We start from the raw sequence: 19,633 nt of genomic DNA, 5'->3' as shown, positions 1-19,633 counted from the left end.
GCCGCTGAGCTGCCAACAGGTAGCAGGATGGCTCAGCTAAAAACAAAAACAAAAACACAAAAAACAAAAACCTAATATTCCATGTCCCCAAGTAAAAGATTCTATGGAAAGGCAACACTTATCCCCCATCCCAATGTTTTCCCTCGCTCCTGTCCTCACTCATTACTGAGAATCTTTCATTTCCTTAGAGTTAGTCCGCCTTTTAAGCACCACCCAAGCCTCTTCTATCATCCAGCCCTGCGCCTCCGGGTGCCACCAACTGTGAGAGGAACAAACCTACCTTCAAAGGCTTGTGGGCACCAGCTGAGGTTCCTGACTAAATAGAAGTATTTCTCTACCTTGAAAATGTGGGTTTTACAAAATGAAGCCCCTAACACAGCCCTAATGCATGTAGATTAAGGATAATAATACCCCCTTCTCACAATCTGCTTTTCTCTACTCCTCCTTCTAAGGACTTACCAGCTAATTTCAGGTGTCCACCTGTCCAGCAAGAGCAGGGTACTTCGTATCTTTCTCATTTTCAAGATGCAATTATATATATATGTGTATATATATATATATATATATATATATATACACACACACATATATATATACATATATATGTGTGTGTGTGTATTTATTTATTTATTTATTTATTTATTTATTTATTTATTTATATCAGACAACTAAGTTCGAGAACTCATCCTAGAAAAAGTGTTACATACCTCATTGCTGACTATCACTACGGTCACCTTTGAAGTACTCCCCTTGGGAAGCTATGCACTGACGCCAGTGCCTAGTCCACCCTTCAAAGCAATTTTGGAACTCTTTTACTGGAAAGGCCATCAAAGTTGTCACTATATTACCCTTGATGTACTGAATGTCATCAAAATGTCTTGCTTTCAATATTTCCTTTATCTTCAGGTAAAGAAAGAAGTCATTGGGGGCCAGATCAGGTGAGTAGGGAGGGTATTTCTATACAGTTATTTGTTTACTGGCTAAAAACTCCCTCACAGACAGTGCCGTGTGAGCTGGTGCATTGTCGTGATGCAAGAGCCATGAATTGTTGGTGAAAAGTTCAGGTTGTCTAACTTTTTCATGCAGCTTTTTCAGCACTTCCAAATAGTAAACTTGGTTAACTGTTTGTCCAGTTGGTACAAATTTATAATGAATAATCCTTCTGATATCAAAATGGTTAGCAACATCGTTGCAACAAGTTCAAGAACTTAATTGTCAGATCTCATTATATATATATATATATATATATATATATATATATATATATATAATACACATATACTGAGGGTACCAAAAAAATATATACACATGACTTGTATTCATTTTTTGTTATTGGTATAGGGAGGGTACCCAAAAAATGTATACACATTTTAAGATAAAACCTCTTAAAATGGTTATATATTTTTTTGGCACGGAGGCACCCCCCAGTATATTGAGTGTTACAATTTTAATACAGTTTTTTCCTTTCTTAAAATGTTCAGGTCGTCATTTTTTTTTGGCACCCTCTATAGATATCCCTGGTTATGGAGGAAGGAATTAACATGTTCTAAGTGCCAACCATATACCAGGTAGGTGCCTTACTTATCATACCCACAACTCTATTATCCCCATTCTTTAGCTGCAGAATTAAAGCTCAGACAGGTTTAAACACCTGCCTCAAGTCACAGAGTTAGAGGCAGCACCAAGGTTCAAGCTGGGTCCCTCTGAGCCCAGGGGCTGTGCCCCAATCAAACCACATGCCTCATTTGTTATAGCACATGCGTGCATCCAAATCCAAATTACATGCAATTCTGCCCAAGTCATATACGTTCACACACATCCGTGTGTGTATACAGACTCTCTTTTATTTCTCAATTACGTAAGAAAAAAACATGGATGGCGGTAAACTCCGGCACTTAACGATTCAACCACTGAGTAAGGCAGGCAGTAAGCATTTGGACAAACTCGCCCTGGGTCATCCATCACTCTTCCTAACACCACTGTAACTCACACATCCACAGCACTTCCTGCGTGCCAGACACCCTTCTAAGCACTTCATGTGTCAACTCATGTAACCGCACAACAAACTCATGAAGGAGGTACTACTATCACCTCCATTTTACAGATGACAAAACTAAGGCACAGAATATTTAGACAACATGCTGAAGGCCACACAGCTGCTGGGTGACAGAGCTCCTGCTTCCAGAGCCCACGCTCTTCAACACGGAGCCACACAAAACCTCAATAGAAAGTAAGAAAAATAATAAAGTCAATGATAAATGTGGGGGAGGGTACGGGGTGGGGTCAGGCCTACATTTGGAGCTTTCTTTTCCTGTATTTTCAGGCCTCTGTGTGACACCAACTCATTCACAAGCCGGTTTCATGATTTCTCTATCATGAACAATCGCTCTATTCAAGCTCTCCTGTCAATATCTGAGACGAGAGCCCAGAAGGCCTGAGGAGCTGGTCTCTAGGCAGCTGTTAAAGCCCCTGAACAGGGGGAGATGTGTGGGGATGCCTGAGTTCAAATCCACAAAGCACTTCCCCGACACTTGGGGTTTCGTCTAGATGCCCTGAAAAACGGTCCTCTTCCCATTAATACAATCAGTCCTTCTCTTGGGACGCCCAGGGAGTCTGATCGTCCCCTTTCCATCATCTCTTTACAGCCTGGGGGAGAACTCAGGTGACTGTTTCCACGGTCCCTTGTGCTCTAATCCACTGGGATCGTGCTAAAGAGGGGCAGCTAGGAGAGCTAACGCTGTGAACACACAGACTTTGAGCAAACAGGGTGATGGGGCGATAACAGCAAACCCAACATGCTAATGTGGCAGCGTGCCAAGCACAAGCTGCCCAGGCAGGGCTTGTGCTCAGAAGAACTTTAATTGAATTCTTTCAGAAAGTGCAACCGAAAAATTCATAATGAGGTCCCCCCGACCCCCACGACGTCAGTCAGTTTTACAGTGGTGTGGATCCAGTGAAAAATCCTTTTTAACAAGGATATGGGACGTATATGGACATTAACCTGAACATCGTGTACTGCGGGGGGAAAAATGATGATCAAATGCATGGATTTTTATTTTCAAAGCGAATGTAAGGAAAGCATTCTGCCACTATCAGCTTTACTGCTCCTATTAGTACAGGAAAACAAGTTCTGAACCTGGCTCCCTAGTGAAAAACGTAAAATTTGTATAATTAAAATTATACTTGTGAAATTCAAACACACTTTAATTTCCTAAGGGCCCCCTAATCAAGTCAGAAGTTCTTACTAAAACCAATTATCTGCTTTGAAAACAGAAGAAGAAATATATACATGTAGCAGTCTTGTGGAGACCCACAGCCCAATTTTTTCCTAGGCTCAAGCATCCTCATTTGATCCTTTTTCCAAAGCTGGAAGCGACAATGAACCTACTGGTTGGTTTTTAAGTGTTATGTGTGTAAGTTTAAACATTTTTGTTTGTTTGTTTGCCTTTAGCTACAGAAATGACACATTTGAGAGCTATCCCAGAAGGAATTGAGTTGAAAAGGATTTTTTAAAAAAGACATGCATCAACACGTACACACTGAATTTCTAGCCACCCACCCCACCCCAGGTCCCATCTAGCTGTTTTTCCTTAAGATCTCACAGCAGTTTTCAAACACTTGTCCATTACTCACTTCCCACGCCATGATGAAGAATAAGGTGGAAGATACCAGATTCATTTCTGGAACAGGCTGAACCAGGTACTCCCAAGGTCCTATTCAGTAAGGCAGTAATACCCAGGTTTCTCATTTCCTTGCCAGGTTATCTACCCAAAATGTTGCAGCTTTTTCTTGAGTAACTGAAAATTCTTGCACAAGGGCAACATGGAAATACAGAATACTCTCCAAGGCACTAAAATATTTAAGAAGCCGTTGTTGCAATGTTTCATTTATACCATCAATATGAAATGTTATCAGGCTACGGCCTTTAAAAAAAGGGGGGGAAAAAGCTCTGCTCCAACAGGTTTTCTCTTCCCACCTTCCTGGAATCCATTTCAGAGACGAGGGTATTGACTTTTTACACCCTTGGCTTTGGTGTTCCAACCGTGCCCAGGTCTGTGATCTCAGCTTCACATGCCACCCACTCAGGCTCTAGCCGGTACCCAGAAGGTTAAAAACTGCCTCCCTGTTTAAAACTCTACTTTTCTGGAGGTGGGACTAGATGGAGAATATCGCAGCAAACTGAGCAGGGTCTGCTATGAAAACTGTCATCGGAAAACTTAAGAACCAAGCACAGGTGTGCACACACAGGCACACATCCAGAAGGGAACAAGTGGCTGAGAGAGCAAGGCATGGGAACTGCTACTCCACTGGTTCCCTGCCCCCCTCCCACCAGAGTGGTCACCTCATTACTGTCACTCAGCATCACGTTTTGCTACACACTAGGTTGTCCTATACTCCGTTCCTGCAGGCAGCCCAAAGATGGCTTCCACAGTAAACTTCTGTTCTTTGGGAAACTATCAAAAGCTTTGATTTGGAAAAAAGAAAATAATTTTTTTAGAGCCTTTCTGCTCACTCTTTCCCCTCGTCCAGTTTCTTCTGTTTGATGCTTTATTCAAAATCACTACTACGCACACAAACCGTGTTCTGAAAGTCATTTACAACATGCCAGGTTAAAAAAAAAAAAAAAGAACTAGTGTGCTGTGCTGATTGCAGTGGCCTGTCTATTTGCAATTGCCCAAAGAGAATAATTCATTTCGGTGGAGGATACGGCTGAAGCCCTGAATACATTCCAACACTGTTTTCTGCCCTTCAAAACAATAAAAATGTAAAAACCCAGACGAAAGAAGTCCCAAGGTGGCAGGAACCAGACACTCTTGACCCCCGAGGAATTTATTCTCCTGGATCTTCTAAAGCACTCTCTCCCCAGAATGCATCATCAAGACCATTTTATTAGATTTTTCTAAACCCTTGAAATTGTCACATAATTGAAACAGAAACAGCAATTTAGAGCTCTGAATGGATTTCTTAAAAAGAAGATGCTGGGCTGGCCCAACGTCTCCTCCTCGCCACTCTCACCCCTAACCTAAATGTAAGGCCCTTACCCACAAAACCCTATTTATCTTTTAAATCCTCCTATACCATAAAAGTTACACATTCCCCTAATGCCTTAGATTTCAGGACATTTGGGAGAAAACTCATCCCAGACAACAGGCTAAAAAAAGAATCCATTAACATTAACTTGCCTGTCACAGCCAGTGACAAATAAATGAATGTGATGCTTTCAGATCAGTCATTGGTGGAACTACCCCCCGGCAGATAAAGACCAGGACTGGAAGAGAGGAGGCTCATGGGGAGACCTTTCACACAGCGGGGTCTTAGCTGTCCCCTATCTGCGCCCCAGGACTTCACTCTCAGAAGCAGCAAAAACACAGCATCACATATGGAAAAGGAAATGAATTCTCAGTGCCCACTGAGCATCCCATAAAGGATGCACACCACCTCCCTTTCGAGAGCCAAGACCCCAGGAACATGCTGTTCTATCCATCACCCCTAGAAAGGGGCAACAGTACCAATCAACCCATGAGCTATAATCTGGGCGGTGCCATCTTCGGGGATGGTAGCAGACAACTAATAATTACACTGGGTCCACTACATGCAGATATCACCCTACGCCCTTCATTTAATCCTCTTAACAATTCTATGACACAGGTACTGTTAAAAAACTCCATTTTACAGATGAAGAAATGGAGGCACAAAACCACTAAGTGGTGTGTCCAAAATTCCATAGCTGGTAAGTGGCATTTAACTATGCTAAACAAGTTCTCACAAAATAAGACAACAGAAACTAACCTGAAGCTTCCTGGCCAGACTATAACAAATTCTATTCCTCAACCTGAGCACTTTACAGCTTTCAGGCAAAATGCAAGAACCTAAAATCTACCCATTCACACTGGATGTGGTGGGGCTTAGTGGTTAAGGGTGTGAGAGCAGAGGAGTCAGACAGCCGTTGGTCCAAACGCCAACTCTGACCCTTACTAGTTCTATGGCCCCGGGAATAAGCTGCTTACCCTCCCAGGCCTCAGTTTACCCATCTGTCAAATGGAGATGATACCAACACAGGACTGTTGTAAGAATTAAACTAAAAGAGATATAAGTAGATAGAGGCTTAGTATGGTGGTTGCCTCAAACACTTATTACTCACAATAATTAACAGCCATTATTTTGAGTCAGGATTTTTCTTTTTGATTATTCAGTCTCAAAACTAAAATAGAAGTATGGCAGCCAGAAACTCACCCTGAGAAAAACTTTCCAAATGGTTGGGAGTTTCATGCTATCTACCCTTGAAAGAGGGGAAGCGTGGGGACACCCTGGCATACTTGGGGCCCAGTGGGATACATGCCCCAGCTGGACTGACAATCCCAGACTATAGCTACAATGTACCACAGGATGCTGGGTCCCGAGACCCCACTTGCTCACACCTCTCACACCACACAGAAGGCAGAGGTTGTGATTCCCAAACCTTATATTCCTCACACCAGGAAGCCACTCAGCCCATGGTGGTGACCCCAAGCAGGCACTACTTATGAAGTCACATGTCAGGCAGCTTTAAACACAGGTCACACGCCTTGGTGTCATACAATCTGTGATTTCCATACCAAGAAATGACATCTCACTGTCTACACATGGTAAGATCATGGCTTGGACAAACACAAAGTACAGAACTTTAGAATTTTGTCTATATCACAGCCCCCCCTTTTTTTTATTGGGGAACAGCCATGGTCATTGGTTACACGTTGCTTTTATACTACAATGGCATAGTTGACTCTCTAAAGGAGGGCAGAGCTCACGGTGGCCCATGCAGGGATCGAACTGGCAACCTTGGTGTTATCAGCACCAAGCTCTAACCAACTGAGCTAACCGGTCACCCCAGATAGCCTCTTTTAAGGAGGCAGAGAGGAAAGGAGAATATGGAAACAAGAGAATGACGGAGCTTTTTTTAAGTGCCACACCCCCCAAAGAACTGGGATGGTTATCTGCCAAGAACATCACTCCCAAAGAAGGGTCCATGACAGAGAGAACACAGTATGAATTTCGCAGGGAGGACAAGTCCAGGGTGAGAAGCTCTCCATGAAATTGCATCATCCACAGTCCTATCAGTGACCCCGCTTCTCTATTGGTCCCCAAGAGCTCAGAGCATCATAACGAAGCATCCCCATGATCCTACACACACACACACAACAGGTTCCCCAGCACCTGCCAAGTAAAGCACTAACTCATTTGCTTTGCCTGGCATTCAAGGCCTTCCACAGACTGGCCCCAGCCTCGCCCCGGAGCACACTCAGCACACACCCTTTGCTACAGCCGCCCATCCTGACCTCTCCTCACCCAGGGAAGGAAGAACTGCATTCCTGCCATTCCTCCTTCCTACCTGTTCTTCAGGATCTGGGGCAAAGAGCAGCTCTTCCAAGAAGCTGTCTTCCCTCTTGCTTCCTCTATATGCTGGTTCTCTCTTACTGTGCTGAGGGCATCCTCTCTCGTCCCACAGGCAGCACCCCTCCTCCCAGCATGGAGGTAAGACCCTTGAAGACAAGATCTGTGTCTCTTTTGTCACTTTGCATTCACCCTATCTAAATGGAAGTCCAGAGTGTGCAAAAGAGCGATATTAAAAGCTAAGGTGTTTTGGGACCGGCCGAGTGGCTCGTTGGTTAAGAAAGAGTTGGCTTGGGAGCACGAGCTCTCAGCAGCAGGGCCACCGGTTCGGATCCCACATGGGCCAGTGACGCTGCACCCTCTACAGCTAAGATGGTGAACAACAGCTCGACCTGGAGCTGGGCTGCCGTGAGTCACCGGCGATGGCGTAGGATGCAGTGGGGCTGCAGTGGGCTGCCGTGAGCTACCATGAGCGGCCAGCAGGCAGCGTGAGCTGCCGTGAGTCGCTGTGAGCAGCCATCCAATGGCCGGCGACCGATCTGCCTCAGCCAGGAAGAGCGCAATGATCACAATACCAACATGGGCCAGTGAAGCGACGTCCTCCACAACTAGACTGAAGAACAAAAGGACAGCAACTTGTCTGTTCCCCTTCCCCGATTCCCCAGCGCTGTTCCCCTCCCCCAATTCCCCAATAAAATCTTTAGGGGGAAAAAAAAAAAAGCTAAGGTGTTTTGTTTTTGGTTAGTAAAATATGCTATGCCTTTAGAGTTTATTGCCCAGAGGAGCGATAAGGCATGAACCTAAATAACCATAAAACTCAGAACAAAGTGTCTACCACAGCCCCTGGCGCTGAGCAGAAACTTGGTAAATAACTATTAATTACTAAAAGTAGCAACTGAATGTATGAAAACATATGGTCCATCCCCACCCCTCCCATCACTCTTACCCTGCCCTGGTTTTCACACCTGTGGGCATGTTATGTACTTAGCCATTTGCCCTTGTCCCACTAGAGTGAAAGCCCCACGAAGGCAGGGGCTTTGTCTGTCCCACTAGAGTGAAAGCCCCACGAAGGCAGGGGCTTTGTCTGTCCCACTAGAGTGAAAGCCCCACGAAGGCAGGGACTTTGCCTTACTTGCCACACTCTCCCCAGAACCACACAGTGCCTGGCACACAGTAGGTGGTCAATAATGTTTCGTGAATGAACGAATGAGTGAATACCTAGCACAATGTCTAATGGATGCAGCAATAAGTGTTTGCTGATTTATTATTGATGGAAGGCCCATAACCAAAGAAAAAGTAAAGTGCTGTGAAATTCCAGAGAAAGAAGTTATTACATCCACGAGGGGGCAGGGACGGCTTTGCAGAAAAGGTAACAATTAAGTTGGGCTTTGAAAGAGGGGTCTGTTTTGTACAGGAGAGAGAAGGAAGGGCAGTGCAGGTGGAGACCCGCAAAAGGACAGCTGTTCAGAGAAAGCTGACATTCATTTTCAAGGCAGCAAAAGGAGACAAGTCGGGAAATGAGCTGGAAGAAGATCTCCCACAACCCACAACCCACAACCCCCCAACTCCATATAGATCTTGAAGGACCTTACCTATCAGGCTAAGTAGTTGAGACTTTGTTCACTAGGCACCAGGAACCCAAGGAGGGTATCCTGAATCCCACCATCCCCGCCAGCCCCCGCCCCCAAAGTAGGCTCATACAAAGTCAGCAATTAAAAACAAGCTCTTGTGAAGTGAACAACCATACCAAACAAGAGGGCAAAGATGACAAACGACATCTCCCTGTGTGTTCTCAGGGCTTTTGCTGAAGAACACTAGGGTTTAAAAATACAAAATAGGACAGGAAGAATGGATGCCACCTCAAGGGGCACCCAACATGGTCAGCTGGTTCCTCAGCGAGTGTCTTCCTCCTCCTCCCTTCCTCGGGGACAGAGAGGTTTCAGTCATCTGCCAAAAACATCTGACATCGAACACGGGAGACTGACCTTAACGCTGAAACGAAAGCATTTTCGTGAGGAAAGGCAGGATCCAGGAAAGGACATTTGTAGGACAAGGGGCCCCTCCCCCTGAGCTGACACCTGCTGCTGACGGGAAGACAGGAAGGAGCTGCACTCCTGACAAGAAAGAAGCTAAGCCACTAACCCCCCAGGGTCCTCACCATGTGGACAAGGACTGCAGACACACTACCCCTCCCAGCTGGGAACCAGAAACCCACCGCAGGTCTGTTAACTGTGGCTGCTGAGATGACAGCTGCAGATCATCCAAGATGGCAAGACGCTAGAATGACCCGACCCACAGCAGCAGGGGAAGGCCAGATGCCGAAAAATCACCCCTTGCCCTTGAGAAGCTGCCAAGAAACCGCTCCTGCGGAACAGGAGGTGCATGTGTAAAACGCTCGTGCGGCGCTGCACCCATCTGGATGCCTGCTTAACAGAGAACCTTCCAGGGAACAGGAAAACCTGGCTTCCAGCTCAACCTTGCCACAACTTAGCTGTGTGACCTGGGGCAACGGACAGAACTTCCCTGGGTGCCAGCTGCCTCCACTTTGAAAAAGGCAGTTGGGATTCAACTCATGCATTTAACAGTTACCAAACGCCAACCACCAACAGCAAAAGCCCCCCCCCCCCCCGCCATCAAAAGGCTTACATTCCAATTAAGATTTTTCTTCGGTCCTTTTCACCATCTTAATTTTTTTTTATTCTACAAAAATAATTCTATAACAATAATGACAATAATATCAGCAGACATTTGTGCCAGGTTCCAGGCAAAGACTTTTTGCATCCAACTTGAAAACAGCTCCAGGTGGAGCGCTACACTATCCCTGTTTCTAAAGAGGGGGAAACGGAGGCTCCGAGGGCTTGGGTGACTCGCCCATGGTCATCGGGCGGCTCCTGAAGGCAAATGCAAATAGGTCCCCCTAGATCAACAGCAGGGTCTGGCCTCTAAAACTTAAGAAGGGAAACGGCAACTGAGGGGAGTGGGCAATGCTTTATTATACACAAAGATAATTAAGGCAGATGGCGAGTTACACCCAGACTCACTCTTGCTGCAAGCTGCTAGGCCAGTCTCTTGGTTTCTCCACGCAAGGAAAAGAACCCAAAAGCTTGAGCAAAACTCTTCCGGGCAGCCAACACGTCTGCCCAAAAGGAAGATAGGATATGACATGATGAATCCCAATCATCTCCATTTCTCCAACGGCTTCAAATTAAGTCCTCTCTGTAGAGTAGCATGACCATTTTAATTTTTTAAAAGATGGGGGGGGGGGAGACTCTTCCATATTTCACAGAATGAAATAATCACCCGGAGAAATAGATACAGAACAGACAGATCTTCTTCTGTTCAAAATGTACTTCACTAATTAACGGCCACTAGTCTCCAAAGAGTCACCCCCTCGACTAGTTAATAAAGCCCCATTATAGCTCACTTGAGATGTGAACATTTACATCGCAAAGGGGGAATAAATGAACCGCAGGATTCAAAACCCTTCCTTTGGTCGCTCATTAAAATTCTGGTCAAAACAGATTTTTATTTACATGATACATTAAAGAATATTATGACAGTACTAATATGAAATCTGTTCTTCACCGCCACGGATTTTCTTTCGTATTAAGTTACAGTTTCTTTCCACTCGTCTTGTTTTAACACCTCCACGGAATATTTCTCTGGCGAGTGTTAGCAAGGAGGAGGGCCAGCCAGAAAGCAGAGAAATGAATTTTAACTGAAACACATGCTGACAAATCATTTACAAGATCTTTACCCAGTCCACAAGGAGGGGCACAGTTCACCTTGCCCCTGGGACCCTAACACACACACACACACACACACACACACACACACACACACACAAGGTTTACTGAAGGGAAATAAACAATAAATAAATAAGGCTGGACTTAAAGTTCTCTACTCCTGCCAGCCAGGTTCTGGCCTCCAACACTAACTTCAGTCTGAAATCCCCGTGGCCAAGCTCAAATTCTATCGGAAAATAACCGTGGACAAGGAAGGCACTTTCTCCCCACCCCGCCCCAAATCCCAACCACCACACACCCCCGTCAATTTCCCAGTTGCCTCACTGGGGTTGAGCAACTCCAGAACCATCTGAAAGGATGCCCTGAGGGGTCAGATGGAGAGACAGGACCGGACAGTGTCGCACAATGGGATGACATCATAGGGGTTGGGCAAATCACCCAACCATGAAACTTCAGTCCTGAGATTCTGGCTGTGGCTCTGCTCCTCACAGCCTGAGGACCACGCTGAGCCGCCTCCTCTTCCATAACAGAGAGGAGACACAATGTGTTACCCTGGGAGACAGCACACTGGGAGAGAGCCCAGGTTGGGAGCCAGGTTGCCTGGGTGGGTCTCTTGCACTTCTCAACCCATTTGCACCTTGGTTTCCTTATATATAAAATAGAGCTAATACAACTACCCACTTCATAGGGCAGAGGTGAAGACTAAATGAGTTCATATGCATAATGTCCCTACAACAGTGCCTGGCACATAAATTCAGGTAGTGTCATTGTTATTACCATGCCTCTCAGAGACTGGTGTGAGGGCCTATCAGAAATAACAGTAAAAACAGCAGGTGAACACACAGGTGTTACCTGGCACCAGGTCTTTTTTGAAGTACTTTACCTTTATTAATTTATTTCATCCACATAAAAGCTCAATGAGATGGGGAAACTGAGGTTTCAGGGAAGTTCAATGATTTGCCCAAATTCACAAAGCGAATGAGTGGCACAGCCAGCATCTGAAGCCAGGCTGTCGAGCTTGAAAATATCAGTAACAATAATAAATGATTAAACCAACGATAATGGTGCTGGTGAGGATGATGATGAGTTACAAGGCCCACCCCACGCCAGGCTCTTTTATTCTTCACATCAACCTTTCGAGGGAGCTACTGTCATCACTCCCATCTTTCAGAAGAGCAAGCTGAGAATATAAGGAGGTAATTTGCTCAATGTCGAGGACCTGGGATTCAGACAGAGATAACGGATAGACAGTCCTTTGTCAAGTGTGTCCTAAAACGTAAGGTATAGTTACGAAATCCTAGAATTCCATGGAAAGATGTCCTCCCCCAGCTGGTTTAATGTTAGTTCACATCTCAAAGTGTGACAATTCACCTAAAATATCCCAGACTCTGGGGTGGGGGTGGGGGGGTGGGGGCGGTAGGTGGTGAGGGAGTCGGGAGGATATGTGCATACACACTTTGACAAGTTTGAGAAATATTCTGTCTCATTTTCAAGTTGAATGCATCACTGAAAAATCAAATGCCAGAATATATTAAAATGAAATATTAACCCTCCTGGCTTAAAAAAAAAGGGGGAGGGGGGCAGAGGGGAGAACAAGAGGGAAAACAGGTCAAACCCATGGTGTGACCAAGTCAGTGATTTTTCCAGTTTCCCTCTCGGGTAATCTGATCCTGGTTCTGGGCGATCAAATGACTAACCTGGAAATTTGACGATTCACACTTATGGAAGAAATAGCATTTCTTCCAAACCCAGGAAATACTGCTCATTCTGGAAGCCTTCTGAAATGTCAAGGATCACATCGAGTTTGGAAAGCAACCTTTAAACAGTTAAGACAGTCCCAGAGTTTGTGCTCAGTACAGAAATAATCTAACCTCTCTGACTCGTTAATTCTTATTATTTGCTTAAGCATTAGAAGAAGAAAAAAATGCCTTGAAGTATTTCACTATATTTACTTAAGAGATTTGGGGGGAGAGAGAGAGAGAGAGAGGGAGGGAGGGAGGGAGGGAGGGAGGGAGAGAGGGACAGAGGGAGAGAGGGACAGAGGGAGAGGGAAAGGGCAAGAGAAAGAATCTCAAGGAAGAAAGAAAAAAGAAAAAGGAAAGAAGAAAGGAAGGGAATCACACAGCAGGCTCAGACATGAAATCCTCAAAATATCATTAACAAATGCCAACTTGTGCTTCATTAATGTGCAAAATCATTCCTCCCTTTACACAATTACAAGGTTCCACTTCTGGGAGACCATGCTTAAAGAAATAAACTGAGTTTGCTAAAGCCACAGCCCGTTCCCTTTACAACTTACTATCAGAGACTTCACCTTTTCCCCTTTCTTTAAAAGAATGCCAAGGCCACAAGGTACAGATAAAGTATTTCTTCCCGTGTTAGAGAGGAAAGAAAAAAGTATAATTCAAAAGTGCACATTGAACACGTAAGCCGTAAGTCCCTCAAATTTCACCTTAGGCTCATGTAGCTGTGTTCCCACAGCCACACCTGGCAAGCTCAGTGAAAACTTCGTTAGCGACACACTTCTGAAGACGTGAAGGCCTATCTCAAGCCTTTAAGCAAGTCTTGTAGTACCACTCGGACAAGCTTACAACATTTTCAGAACTTCTCCACCAGCACTTGCACAGAGCAGCAGCCCTGTGGGTTTCAAGTGTGCCCTGATTTATCCAACCAACCTGAAACCAAGACCTCCACCGCCTCCTCTGTTTTGGGCTTTATGGTTCTATGTATGAAGTTGTTTGTCCAAGAAAGGACAAGCTGTTACTTAAATTCTACTTCTCTCCATAAATTCCAAGTTGTAGGGCCTCAAAAGAGTACCCTCCAAAAAGAGTCACAAGGAAATGTCCAGCTTTTCCTGATACGATCTCGGCAATGCTTAAAAAATAAATAGAATATTTGCATAAATATTGCAACAGACAGAGCTCTGTCCTCTCACTAAGGTTCAGGCTTGTCCCTAACCCAGCTGAAGGCTCAGAACCCACCTCAGGGTGGTGGCTAACTTATAGACACACGGTTATCTCGGAGCTACTGGCCTGGCCTGCCTCTCACAGCCACAGGCCGACAGCCTGAAGGAACAGTGTGCACCAGGTTTCAATGCTTCATTGCCAGTGCTCTGTTGGAAACATGAAATCCTTGGCAACCAACTCTGAGTGTTATAATCATATGACCGATTCTCCTCCTTACCTTGGGTTGCGCTCGACGAGGAAATGCAACTTTGGGGTCAATCTGGGGGAAAATGGAAAAGCGGGAGTCAATTGCAATACTTTGAGGAAAGAAAAAAAATTATGATTAATCACCTAATTATTAATCACTCATTTCTCAGGCTTATAACCCAGCTTTTAGTAACTTCTCGGGCAACTCAACAGTTTTTTAAACTTTACTAGTCCCTCTCAAAATGTAATAAATACAGCTAGTCCAAACTTTACTGGTCCCTCTCAAAATGTAATATAGCTAGCCTTTCTGAAATGTCCTACCAAATATTCAATGTGTGATGCTGTGAGTAAACCAGATCTCTTAGGCCAGGGCTTCTCTTCCACAAACACTGAATAGTAAATGATACCTGCATCTAATTTGCAATGCATGGCTAGGAGAAAAGATGGGAACATCGTCACTGAAAAAAAGTCATCACCTGAGAATTAAATGTAAGAATCTTCCAGCAGTGGGTAACTGGATGGTATTTCTTCTCCCCGGTGATAACTAAACAACACAGGAGGAAGGGTATTCCAAAAATTTTTAAATCCACAACACCCAAAAACTCCCCATAGACACTCAATACAATGCTCTCCTTAAATTAACACACACATTTTAGCAAAAGTAAATTACCTAAGATTTATCAAAGGAATAGTTCACTCTCTGTATCTCAAAAGAAAGCAGGTATCAAAAACTAGAGAGCCTAACTTGGTTCTTAAAAAAATAATAATAAAGTAAAAGGAAACAGATGAGCTAAATCCACCTGGATTTTAAAAATCACAGGGGGCGAAAAAAAAAAATCTATCAGCAACCTAAACCCATATAAGAAAAGAAAGGCCATCATGGAGAGAGGATTTAAAAAATAAAAAATTACTAAAAAAAATAAGCCAGAATGTAGGGTAACCATTAGGGCATTCCCTACCATCACCCCAATCCCATTGGAAAAACATCCTCTACCCTAGGTTAGACACTTACAGAACACGAGTCTCAACCAGAACTGGCTTTAAAACTCAAAACAATTCCCACGGAAGCATTTGAATCTAACAGGCTGACTAGAAGAGGTTAAAGTAGTTGGATAGAAAATATGAAGAGGGAAGAATAAAAAAATATTCCCATTGTTGATTTTCATTAGATTTCTTAAATGTCATGAATCTTTGGGTAAAATTCAACGTTGAGTGGCATGAATATTGCTACAAGTTATTTTATTTTTTTATTTTAGTTTTACAAGTTATTTCTTTTATAGGCTTTGGCTTTCATATTAAAATTTTTCCCTCAAAATGTTAACTCTGAACCTGTTTTCAGTTCTGTCATAAAGTTAAAACAAAAAGAATGACGCTCTGGGAAAGAGCACAGCGCGGGGGGAAAGACACACCACAGATGATTTTTGTTCACAGACTTAACATGTCTTAGGACCCCAGCAGGTAAGACATACACTTACCACATTTATCAAAGATTTACCACTTTTATTAAGGTAGTTTAAAGACCTAACAAAAGTCTGCAGCGTGGTTGTTTTCTACCTTTAAACATCACCTGAGAAATGAGAGATTACTTTTCAAAAACTAAGAGACCGAAATCTCTGATCTAGGAAACTACCCTTTCATCAAGATTAACATTACTGCATCTACAGGTGTATTCAGCACTGACTAGGGCTGTCTACAAGAGAAATACAACAGGTGTGGATTTCCATTCTGTTGACCAAACGTAAGACAGATACGTCTTCTCATAAACACTCTCCCAAGGTCTTTTTTTTTTTTTGGCTGACCAGCACACAATTACAATAATAAGTCATCTTGTTTGTTGGGTAAACGGTGAGGGACATGTCTGGTGAGAGGCCAGGAGCTGGAGGGAGTAGGGAGCAGTGAAGAGGGCGGAGCGCTAAAAAAATACCTAAAATTATCAAACTCAAAGCCAATTCAGAATTCCTGTATTGCATGTTGTGATAACAGCGTGTTGGATCATAATGAAGAGTTCTTCGGTGTGCAAAGTTTACACGCTGAGATCTCCAAGGGAGAGGGCTGGTCAAGATTAGTATGGCAAATCCCAACCTTTTGCACATCCCTGTCAACTATTTTTTTTTAAAACGAACAAAAAAGAAAACTACCAAAAATTAAAACATTAGTTAGTTAGGTACAGCTCTACTTACTGTAGCTACAAATCCTCTAGGAAAAGACTAGGTTACTATTTGGGATGTGAATGGCCGTTACCTAAACAAAGCTTTTAAGGTAACGGTAAACAAGATCCTCTGTTTCCATGTCAATAAACCAACCGCTTCTGCCTCCTGCACTGAACGTTGAAACAAAGTCAAAAGCTAGGTTATACTAAATATAATAGTGACCAAAACATGTCTACAAACAATTAGGGAGGGAAAACTGCAGGCTTTGCTCCAGATATTGAAGGATATGACCCACCAGCCACGATAGAAAACCCAATACTATTTCTCCTATTCCCGGTGGGGAAAGGGGGTGAATAATAATTTCCCAGATTTGCCTTGAAATATTTGTCCTCTTTAATTTTACTAGCTTTCTGAAACGTCTAGCAGAAAAAATCAAAGAGTAAAAACATTCTTCAAATATCCATTATCACCTTAACAAATGATCATCCCTGAAATTAAATGACCTAAAAGTGCAAAAAGGCTGGGCCGCAGGCTATGACAAATCAGCACCATTAATAAGGCAACTTAAGTGTGCGCGAGGTCTTTTCTTGGGGGTAAGGGCCATGCACCTGACCTCTGATCAGAGAAACAGTAAATTTGCAAAATCAATGCAGGTACACCAAAAGCAGTCAGGTTTTTCTTTTCTTCTCTTCCATTCAATGTTAAAACCAAAAGGGGTCCTCACCTCAGTTCCACGCTTTTGTTTTAGAGAAGAGGACACAGGCCCAGAGGCAGGGAACAACTTGCTCAAGTTTGTAAGGGGCAGCTGGGACTAGAACCCAATCCCTTGCCCTGTCCTACTACCCCACTACAGAAAAGTGAAGTCCCAAGCAGCCCAGCACAGCATCCCAATGTCACCTCAGAGCCTCTGCTTTGGCAGATGTATAAAAGCTGCTGGGAAATTCTATAAGACATAAAGAGAAGGGAGGAAAGCACAGAGCTAACACATGGGTCTAAATAAAAACACTATGCACCCGCCCCATTAAATGTATTATTATACACTGATACTTTCTTCCCTCCCTCTTCTGATCTCTACCTAGAGACTTCCCCCCCATCAACACAGGGCTTTAAACCTTCTAATGCTATAAAAGTACCCACACTCGGAATAAAGGATCTGAGAAAGAAAAGGGAAAACAAATCACTTTGAAACTCAAGGCCTTATCAGCCTTAGATTTCACGCCATCTGGAGTCATCACTGGATGCCCAGCTTGGCCCGGAAAGCGCCTCCTTTCCTTCTCAAACCCCATTCCGAATCCGGAGTGCCCCAAGAGAAACCTGTTGCCTGGACCTGGAATGAGCGCCCCCTCGCCTCCTTCCCGCGCCATCCCCCTTGTGAAGCAGGCTGTGCCTTCTGAAAGCCAGTTCCCACAGCCACTGTTGGTAACGCGTGCTGTGCTCGGCTGACAAAGAAAAGTTGTCTTTGCTGTCTGGTGGAGTTTCTTTGCAGGGTCCCTCGGCCGGAAAATAGCCTCCCCTCAAGCCGACCCCTCCCCCAAGCCTATGCTTGGTAGCATCTGGAGCTGCTGTGGGACAGGCTCTAAAAAGAAAACCCAAAACTCAGCCATGGCAGCAAACTTGAGAGCCAACTCACAGCTCTGCTTAAAAGTACCCAGCTCTCAGCACATAAGCAAAAGAATGCACTGTCCCTTTAAATGGGGCTGTCAATGCTCAGATCGGTCCTGAAAAGGGGGGAAACAGATGACAACAACAACGAAAAGCAACCTACCGTCTTGGAATCTAACTCATGGTGGGGCTGACCTAATACTTTATCTACACTTGCTGGGTCTGCGAACGTGACGAAACCGAAGCCTCTGAAATGAGACAAAGAGGGAGAAAAACAAACAAGAAAATGTGACACCATTGAAAGCAACAAGGAGTGAACTCTTAATGCAGACTGGAGAGCAAAAGTTCCCCCCACGGTCCTCCCCCAATCCCGTCCGGTCTACAGCCCTCTACCTCGCAAGAAAACACACCAAGGTTAATGGGGGAAGTGGAACGGGGGCAGGGCGGGTGGAGGTAACTTGGAAAAAGCTGGTGTCTCCACTCTTTCGCCACCTCAGTTTCCTCTCCTCCTCCCCTTCCCTTTCTTAACGCTTTGTTTTATTCCGAAGAAAACCCGGCCCTCAGAAGAGATTCATCCAGCTTTCTAAGAGGGGCTTAAGAGTTTGGGGAGCTGGGAATGTGGGGAAGCATACATTTAAAATTTTTTTTAAACTATATGGAAAGTGAATGAAGCTGAATGTCATTTTAAACGGGAAAAATAAGAAACGACGGGAAAATGACTTAAAGCGGAGAGATAGGTATCTTTGTATCCAGAGTTCAAGCCCCAATTTACAATAACCTTTGGGGTTATGGGGGCGGGGGGGGGGATAGAGCGACGTTCGAAAACAGCCACATGCCTGAGCCCCATTCTAAATCCGCTTAGCTACTTCCGAAGACACCTCCAAAAATAACACTTAAACTTTGTTCTAAAATAAAGGCAAAATCCAGAAAGGAATGGTTTACCTGGAGCGTTTCGTAGTGGGATCTCTCATGACCATACATTCTCTAATTTCTCCAAATTTGCTAAAATAGTCTCTAAGGCTATCTGTAGAGAGAGAGAGAGAGAGAGAGAGAGAGCGAGAGAGAGATTGGGGGGGGGAGGTGTGGGGAAAAAGCAATGCAAATTTTGATCAAGGACAAAAACCAAAAGTAGTTTTCTGTTGTTATTCTGTTTTGTTTTTGTATTTTTTGCACACGCGGGGGAAATTCGGCAACAGAGGTCGCGTAGAGGGCTCAGAAAGGATTTGCTATTTAAAAAAATAACCTTGCACAGGAGAAGTGGGGAGCCGGTGGCGGCGGGGGGGGGGGGAAGCTCCTACACCGGGATAACAAAGAGCAATAAAGAAGCCAAGAAGGGGGGGACCCAGGCGTCCCCCCCTCCCTCCCTTACCTGGTGAGGTCTGCCAGCTCAGTCCACCGATAAACATTTTACTAGAGGGAGAAAACATAACAGAAGTGAGCACCGATGTCAGATCGGCCATTTTGACGTGTAACTTACAAAAGCTAAAAGGAAAGCGGGGGGGAGCGCGCGAGCGAGAGCCGGGAGGTGGGGTGGGGGAGAAGGTGACGGCGAAATGCAATCCAAAGGTGTGTAACTTCCACGGTTGGAGGTGGGGGCGCGCGCAGGAGGGGC

At 44.5% G+C, this 19,633-nt stretch overlaps 1 protein-coding gene across 10 annotated transcripts in view; it reads right to left on the bottom strand.

The window, feature by feature from the left end:
- The window catches only part of MSI2 (musashi RNA binding protein 2), a 400,159-nt gene extending 380,614 nt beyond the window's left edge, over window positions 1-19,545 (bottom strand). For 2 of the 10 annotated variants that reach the window (XM_019636623.1, XM_019636622.1), the window contains exons 1-4: window positions 19,391-19,545; window positions 18,964-19,045; window positions 18,185-18,269; window positions 14,301-14,342 (exon numbers count right to left, since the gene is read on the bottom strand). In XM_019636623.1, the coding sequence (XP_019492168.1) occupies window positions 14,301-14,342; window positions 18,185-18,269; window positions 18,964-19,045; window positions 19,391-19,481 (300 nt within the window). In that variant the 5' untranslated portion in view covers window positions 19,482-19,545. The remainder of the gene's footprint in view (window positions 1-14,300; window positions 14,343-18,184; window positions 18,270-18,963; window positions 19,046-19,390) is intronic. The other 8 variants (XM_019636617.1, XM_019636625.1, XM_019636616.1 and 5 more) reach the window with 7 other exon arrangements.
- Window positions 19,546-19,633: the final 88 nt, after the last annotated feature.

Source organism: Hipposideros armiger, unplaced genomic scaffold (genome assembly GCF_001890085.2).
Source record: "Hipposideros armiger isolate ML-2016 unplaced genomic scaffold, ASM189008v1 scaffold_29, whole genome shotgun sequence".
In the NCBI taxonomy this organism is placed as follows: Eukaryota; Metazoa; Chordata; class Mammalia; order Chiroptera; family Hipposideridae; genus Hipposideros; species Hipposideros armiger.
Note: the sequence above shows the minus strand (reverse complement) of the source record. Positions and strands in the feature narration are given on the sequence as shown.